Here is a 9,034-nt window from a genome sequence, read left to right as displayed (position 1 = left end):
TTGCTTTACTTCTTCATTTACTGTTCTATGTTTTAAGAAAAATAAGTTTAAAACTTATTTCTGAATAGAAATAATCTATATACATATATAATGTATAATAATTGAAATGTGACTGTATTTTAAAAAATACTAGTCTACTACAACACAGTCAAGACAGGTCACTTTGTAAAGACTAAAGGTCAGTTTTATATTATTGGATACGGTAACATGAGTGTACGTGTACTGCGTCATTCTAAGTTCTGTATTGGTAGCCAGGCACAGCTGAAAGGTCAATATAATAAAATAATAAATATATATAAATGTATAATGTTATGAGACTTAAGCTATTTAGTCTAAACATTTATGTTTTTGTGTTATAATTTGTGTTTATTCTAGAATGAAAGAGGCATAATTTATATGTATTTCCTAATTTTTATGGTGGTTACGAGATTGGTCAAATCTACCAAACCCGTACAGAGATTCTATACTGAAAATAACAGATAAAATACAAAGTTTTTCTTAAGAAATGTTTGATAACTATCTGGACATTATAAATATTTTGCATGTGAAATTTGAAAATTTTCTGATGCATAAAATCCTAATTTTAAATCTTTAATCTTAAAGTCAAAATTACACTTTACATGTTGAATAGGCAACATTAAAAAAAACAGGCATTAGAAAAACATCATTTTACAAATATTCAGACTTAATAAAAAATTTGATATTTTGTGTATGAAAGCATTGTAATTTTTACTGATAATCTACCAAATTTCATTAACTACACTTACTAATTTAAAAGTTATAGCATGAAAACTATAAGAAGCACAAAACTGTTATGAGGTCGGTCCCAGGGAACAAGCCCATGCTGAAAGAGTCAAGCCAAGCATTATTTTTATTTTTAAAATTCCTCTAATCATTCCTTTAGGTATAATTAACAGCTGGGTCAGGTGTTTATTTTCTAAAGACCATTTTTAACAGCATGAGAATACTAGATTTGACTCCTCTATGGCTAGGCTGTTGATGAAAAATGTATTCGCAGACCAAGCATTACAGTCTTGTTTTATTAAAGGTGATTTGGCAAAAGGCAATGGCTGCCCAGAAGAAAGGAGAATGGCTTTGTTTGAGCCAGCAGTTGATGTTTTAGTTTGTAAGTTACTATTTGTGCAGACATTGTAAATTTGTGTTTCAATAATTTTATATTTATATTAATATTGAAAACTTAAAGTGTTTATTCAGATATAATATATTGTTAGCTGTAAATTTAAAAGTTGGTTTGAAATACTTAATCTAGAATATCCATAAGTACAGAATTTTTGTTTTTCTCAAAGAAAGGAGTTTTTCTAATGAACAGTTATAAATTACTCATGTTTCAGGGCTTGATTTTAAAAGTCGTCCGAGATGACTAAAAACTTCTTTGGATAACCAACTTAAACCCTCATATTGTCCAAAGGACATCTGGAATAAATTCTTACTCAAAACAGCATCACAGTCTAGTGTACACTTATCCATGTCCACACTACACATGTAATGTTGACTCTGATCCTTGACCAAAATCATCAGAAAGTTTCCTAACTATGAACTCTATTGTCCATTTTTTATTTAAAAAAGATTGTACTTTGTACAAGAGAAATGTTGGTACAATCCACCAAAAGGGGTTGAAAACATTAGGAAAAGTTTGCTTTTGTGATTGGCTAATAATGCCATTTTATTCATTAAACTTTCTATCGTGGACAAGCTGGACGTAAATTTTGTATTTGGTATAACTGAATGTGAATGGCTGTGTTTGGTAATATAATATAGTATGTACATCTCAGTACACCCCACACTTTTATATACAAGTTACAGCTTTTACAATAAGCAAGATATGTTTTTAAAACAGCCACAGCATTTCGAGCACTGGTGCGATCATTCTTAAGTACACAAGTTTTAATGTTAAAAACGTTTAGTATTTAAATCAATATTCCACCAATGTAAAAAACTGTAATATATATATATATATACACATACACACACACACTTAATCAATAAGTACACTCAATGCAAAACTACTACCATGCATATTGCATGATAGTTGTATGCATATATATGGGCAGGTGGAAATTTGCAAGAAAAATAAATGCCAATAACATGAATATTTAGTGAGATAAATTTATTTTATACTCACTTACGACAATAAAACTAGCACGGCTGTCTCAACCAAACCAATGGTTTATAGGTAAGAACTAAAAGGATCAAATTTACAAAATCAAACTCAGAATTTTCATCATTAATCATCACAATTGAAACACTAATCCCTTTTGATTAAACACATATAGGCCTAAGGCTAACATTAGATAGACACGACCAATTGAGTCTATGAAATATGGAAGACCTAGCTACCATGAGAAAATTCATAAATTAAACAGAACATAATAATGATCACTGCAAAAAAAAGTTTATGAAAGTTTTAAACAGTAAAAACAGAATAACAATAAATAAGGCTAGCTTTGCCTCTATCGAGGTCAATACAAACTAGGAGTATGTATGACAATATATATCTGCAGTGAGTATGTATGTGTACATGTGCAGCACTCAGGCATTGCATACATATTACAGTATAGTAATATGTGTGAGAGTTCGGATGCAAGTCTAGTCTTACTGGAAGCTGTACTTTACTGTACTTTGAAGGCAGGCCAAGCTGGTTAGAATGAAAACATTGAACATAAGTTTTACAGATCATTGACTGTTTGTTCCCACATATTATTTAACATCAGCATGATTTGGGCTTATTTTTTCCAATGTAACAAAACTTCCTGGGAAATAAGGAGTCAAAAATTAATTGAATAATGATGTAAAACTGCCAACTAAACATTAATTGTAATTTTTGGAAACAAATGAGATATAAAACATCAAAATTCTAGTAATTGGATCTTTGTACATACATCATTATTGTGATAATAGGATCTTTTTTGAGGGTTATGTATTTTTTTTTCAGACAACCAATACAGCCTTCCAGACAAACTCTGATACAAGTCACGTTGTCCTTTGGATAACCTGGAAATTTCCTTGAAATCAAGCCCCACTGTTTGTTAATGAGCTTACATATTTTGCAGAAACTGTATTAAACAAAGGAAAAGAAAATGCCTGGAAGGAAGATTCCAGATCTATAATAAAGGCCATGGGAACAAGGCTGAGTGAATTAACAGCATAAAACAAAAAAGAAAGTAGTTCAAGTTGTCTGAAAGTTCCATAAATAAACTTGTATTATTTAAGAAACTTATTAAAATTTTAAGAATATTAATCATTGTTTTTCATTGGTTTCTAAGAATATTGGTGCATGAAATTGAAAACATTTTAGCAAATTATTATGTAATCCACTTCACATAATAAAGATTCACTATAGCCTGATACACATTCAGGTAGGACCAAACTGATTACATCAAAAATTGCTTCATAACTGTAACTGTGATTTTTTAAAAACTACAATGGAACATTAATTGGTACACAATTCATTTTTGGGTTAAACAAAATTTTATAAATTCAGATCAGGATAAAGACCCGATTTGATTCCAGATCTAGATAAAGGCATGATTCGGTCCAGATCTGTTTTTTTTTGTTGTTTTTTATTATCTGAAACAGATCTGGAACTTTCATAAGGGAGGGCATAGAAAAAATAGTATCAAGTGGTTCACATATCCAATCCTTAATCTCCATCAAAACAATTAGGTAATATTATCTGGCCAAGGAGCTTCAACATTCTTTAAAGACCACAGACAATAGAGTATTTTTCATGCTTGAATATGTATATCATATCACACTAAACATAATACGATAAAAAAGTCTGAAAATACTCAAGCTCATGTAGCTCCAAGCCATATTTGGTCACGGTTGGCTAGCTTTAAGAAAATCTAGCGGAAGCGCCACATGACAAACTGGTCAAGCAAACCTACGTCACACAAGGTAAACAAAAATGGCAACAGCAGGTGAAAGAAAGATAGACTTAATGTGTCAATCACACCATACATGTTTCAACCAGATTTTGCAGATCATAATGTATCTAATGTTGACATGTTGGCCGAAGTGAATGAGGACAGGCAGTTGTCTGATCTTTCTTGGTATGGAATTGTTTCAACAGCTATATGTTACAATATCATAAGACTCACAGCCATGAGTGTGGTCACATGGGTAATGATATAGTAAATCTATGAGTAAATTTTAGTTACTATTTGTTTTTTTCAAGTGATGGATCTACATCTAGATGTACATCAAATATCAGCTGATGGACTCCCAATACTGTATTCTGCACATGCTCCCATTTGTATGCATATGACTAAGTATACATTAGGACTGGAAAAGCAAACAGCTTGAATAATACTTTGATGATCAATATTGTAGATCTAGCATTTTTTATGTTGTATATTGATATCTCCAATGAAATTTCATAAAAAAGTGTTATAAACATGAAAAATAAATAAAAAGAACAGCCAAATGTTTGTCCATGCCCTTTTTTTGGTAAATAATAGCTGAAAGTGCAATTTCATAAAATATTTTTGTTTTAGCAGATCTACTGATGTGTTTATAAAACCTGAATGGTTGCTGACAATTCTATATTGCACTTAAAACATTAGCTAAGACCTTAGCTTATCCTGCATGCCTCTCATTTTTGAACAGCTGATCGGACACGACTATCATCGCTGTTATTGGTTTATAAACAAGAGTGTGACGTGCTATTGGCATGAGCCTGGCTGCTGCTCACCATGCTTGATGGATCTCTCTCTAACTTCAGATACATACTGGGCACTGCATCTTTTTTTAGCGCCAGTTTTTTTGCAAATCCCATATCAAATTTAGTTCATTTTCGAAGTCTGATTCCAAAAAATGTTCACTGCATATATATGGAAGCTTTCAGCAGACTCCATTTATCACGAGTTCTTGATATGAACTTTGTCCAGGCAATGGAAACTCATACAGAGATATCTCCATTTCCTTGGGAATGTTCTCACATCCATAAACAATACAGCAAAAAAACATAGTTGTTTTCTCAGAAATAACTATATTTACGATGTCTGTCAAATGAAATTTGCCCAGAAAAACAAGGCCTTGTTTACCTTGAGTGACGTCACTCGCTTCTGACTCAATTTTTCAACCAAGCAATAGCAAAAGGCTGGCTGTTGCATGAATTTTGGGAGCTTTCAGGACTGAGGTGGGGCAAATTATAGAAAAAAGACTTGATCTTAATTTTTGTAACTTATATTTCTATGACATTTAAATATAAATACAAATTTATTGTGTTTTTAACTATCCGACATCTTTAAGTCTATGGCGATGGGTACCCTTTTCTGCACATGTTATGAACATACCTTCTGTAGAGAACAGGTTTTTACTTACTTATATTCCAAATTTAGTTAAGCAATTTCACAATCAATATATGCCAATGAAATTAAAATGAAAATTGACATTACAGTTCAAACTTTTATATTATGTGTTTTAATTCCTTTATTTCAAATGAAACCTCAAAGAAAAATTCTTAAACTTTAGTTATCTTGTCACATGATGCAAAAGTTTACAAAGTCTGAACTTTTTTCTGTAACTTGAATACTTCTATATGTACACCTTACTTCTATGTATAAATAGAAACTAGTTTAGTTGCTCTGTTTATACATTCTTCTTTCATGCACCTTAGGACATGTTTGGAGAAAGGAGAAATAAATTTCTTGAAACTTGACAGAAGCCATGCCCACTTTCTACACAAATAAAATTGATTTCTCAGCCAATTATACTTATTTGAGTTAGATGTTTACTACCAACAGAAGAGCACATTTCAAAGTATGATTTCCCAACAGTTATTTAAAAAATTGGCATGAACAGTTCCATAAAAAACTAGTCAAACCGTTCACAGCATTGGTTCCACTTTTGTCTTAGCTAGCACTTTAGAGTTGTTTCTCACCTAGAAATGTGTTAGTTAGATTGACAGTTGAATTGTATTTAGGTTTAATTTTATACTTCAGTTAATTATGTGTTGTTTATGTTTTAGATGCATATATGAAAGGATTAATGTAAACCATCTTCTCCTCAGTTCATGAGGATTAGCAAGTGCATCATTCTATCAATAGCTAAGGTTTCTCAGCCCATGATACTTTAATACTGGCTCGAGATGCCCATGGACGTGTGTCACAATGAAAAATAACAATGCTAAACGACAGGAATGGGAAATACAACATTAAAAATAAATTATATGTGAAAATGTAAGATATGCAATTAAGAATATAACCAAAAGAAGATGTTTCAAGATTATTTGACTAAAATTAAAAGGTATATACATATTTCTTTTTTTTAAGCATTTCATTGCACTATATGTTGATGATAATAGTTAGAGTTAGTAAAAATAGAAAATAAGATACACACATTTATCTTACAAAACTTACGCTATTTATTTAGGTTCTAGAAGTTATGCACATGAAATTTTGAAAACTATAAGATGGAAAAAAAAATTATACTTAACATGAAAATCACCTTGAAATCAAACAATTCAGATTCTGAGTGCAAATAACTGCAATAAATAAATAACAAATTTTATTGGAAATACTTGATAAAAAAAATTGGTTAACTCTTAATATATTTAATGTAGTTAAACCTCAATTTTTTCTTCACAAGCTCAGAATTAATGTGACCATCTTGTTTCTATTTAGCAACTGTCTAAATTAAGGAATATTGCTTTTATCTTCTTCAGTGAAAATTGAATAAAATGTAGAACTTAATCTACAGCTATCCCATCCCATAATCATCTCTCAAAGGCACTACTCCCATCCTACCATTTCGCATACTATAAATGTGTTGAAAGAAGTCCTTACTATTAAATTATATATTTTCAGCTATACTCTTTAAATGATATGTTTGAAAACTAATGAAATTTTCTTCTAGAAAAAAAACATTTAATCTGTACAGACAGCAGTACATAACTCTGTTCACTGTATGTTGCTGTATTATATGAAAGCATTATTTTGATTGTTTAGTTAGTTTAAACTATTGAGGACTATCTGCATTAGCTACCCATAACATTCAACTGATATTGATAAGACTAGAAGGAAGGCAGTTAATTAACAGCACCAACTGCTAATTCTTGGACTACTCTTATCTGGCCAAACAGTAGGATTTTATCATCATCCTTACAACATATCCATGGCCATAAAATGCAGAACACGATTTTTTTTAAGTAACAGGATGCAACTGATACTGATAGATTCATAATCCATAGTTTGGCATGCCAACATTCAGCCTCATCAAATATACTAGACTCTTATTCTTAACAACATATCCACAGTGCAAAGTTCACACTCAGTTTAAAAGATATATAACATCTAAAAACAGTATCAACTATTTAGTCTCTCCAACTAAATAGTTGGCGACTATTGCCTAGCCTAGTCTACACCACATACTAAATTAGAGGACCATCACCAGATATCTAGCCTCTTCCATAAATAAGTTAATAATTATCACTTGTGTTCTTAAGTTTTACCAAATTTCCATAAATTATGAGAATTCACTGGCAAAGTAGTAATAACGGTGCAACTTGTATTAATACCATACAAACTACTAGTATTAGTTGAACTTGAGAGATATCTCAATAGTTTAGCTCACCTGATTTGGGTGATAGTCGTACACAAAACAGTAAATCACTTCAATATCCTGGGCAACAACTGTATTATTGTACGTCTCATTGAATTCTCCTTGTATGATTTTTGGGAAAAAATTATTAACTTTAGTTGCACTATTTCTTAATGTAGCAAAATTAACATGCTTAGGCTGATTTGTAGTTGTAGCTAGACTGCTAGTCCTTGTAGTTGCAATCTTTCTTTCAACTTCAAGTTCACGACTCGAAAACTTGACGACGTCGATGATACTATCAGTATTATTTTCAGTATTAGACAGAATACTTACACTACTAGTACTATTATTAGTATTAGCAGGAGTGGTATTTGTAGTACTGTTGGTTCTATTAATATTATAATATTGATCTTCAACGGCTTCACTAAATATGAAATTATAACCGCAAATAAATAAGAAAATAACACAGCACTTCTCACTCATGAAATACATGTCAACTCCTTTCTCATAATACTTTAAAGTTTAATAATGTTATAAACACTTTAACTTTAAGCTTCCAACATCAAAAACACGGAACAGATAACATACAACTCCTACTGTCCTACAAATTGTACAAGCAACTTCCTGATACCACATTCTTAAATGATTGACAGTATGGAAAACAAAATGGGAAACTATAACACCAGAATAAAAAAAATGTATCTTTCATTCATATTCTTCAGATAATAACTGTAACAGGTATCTGCAATCTTCATTTCATCCTCTCTTCACTTCCTTTTTAAAACATTGCTCACATAAACATTTTGTAAAAAAATAATCGTGTACTGTAAGATTAATTCACTTAAATAATAATATCTACAACATTTAATTGTAACAAATTTAGTGTCATCAAGATTGTTTAACCATGGGCTGTAAAATATATTAGTACAAAATTTATGTTTGTTTCTTTAAATAATTATGTATTGTGCCTTGTTTTTGTCAATAAATAGTTTTTTTTTAACTTCAGTATTTATGTCTAGTTTCTCTCTTTTTTTTCTTCTTTGTGTGTGTGTGTGTGTGACAGGGAGAATCACGCTCGATAGTTCAATATCCTATAAAATTTCAATTAGCGGGCCCTCTTGACTACTCTGAGGTGAATCCGTAAACCGTAAGATCCCATAAAATCAAACTAGTAATAAAAAAACAACAGAAACCCTCTATATTACAAAGCGAAGTACAAGTTGTTAAACGGAAATAAGCGAAACCTAAAATCTTTCAAGTCTGTCTTATAATCAAGGGAAAGACTGCCTTTATACACAAAGCAAAGTAAAACAAATACAGAATGATCAGAGCTCATATATCACTCACGTGACACAGACCATTGTTACTTCAGCACAAAGGCGGCTACCCCTTCCCTCTGGTGAAGGGGGCAATTTCTGATTCACTGACAGAAGCAACTATCTATTTTGGGACATCACGGTGAAGCTACAGC

The 9,034-nt window shown here is 31.2% G+C and overlaps 1 protein-coding gene across 1 annotated transcript in view; it reads right to left on the bottom strand.

The window, feature by feature from the left end:
- The window catches only part of LOC106466299 (SID1 transmembrane family member 1-like), a 185,677-nt gene extending 177,470 nt beyond the window's left edge, over positions 1 to 8,207 (bottom strand). The window contains exon 1 of the mRNA XM_022394275.1: positions 7,597 to 8,207. Within this exon, the coding sequence (XP_022249983.1) occupies positions 7,597 to 8,055 (459 nt within the window). The 5' untranslated portion in view covers positions 8,056 to 8,207. The remainder of the gene's footprint in view (positions 1 to 7,596) is intronic.
- Between the last annotated feature and the right edge of the window lie 827 nt (positions 8,208 to 9,034).

The sequence above is a fragment of the Limulus polyphemus genome, unplaced genomic scaffold (genome assembly GCF_000517525.1).
Source record: "Limulus polyphemus unplaced genomic scaffold, Limulus_polyphemus-2.1.2 Scaffold2215, whole genome shotgun sequence".
NCBI lineage: Eukaryota > Metazoa > Arthropoda > Merostomata > Xiphosura > Limulidae > Limulus > Limulus polyphemus.
The sequence above is the reverse complement of the archived record's forward strand: the minus strand, read 5'-3'. Positions and strand labels throughout refer to the sequence as shown.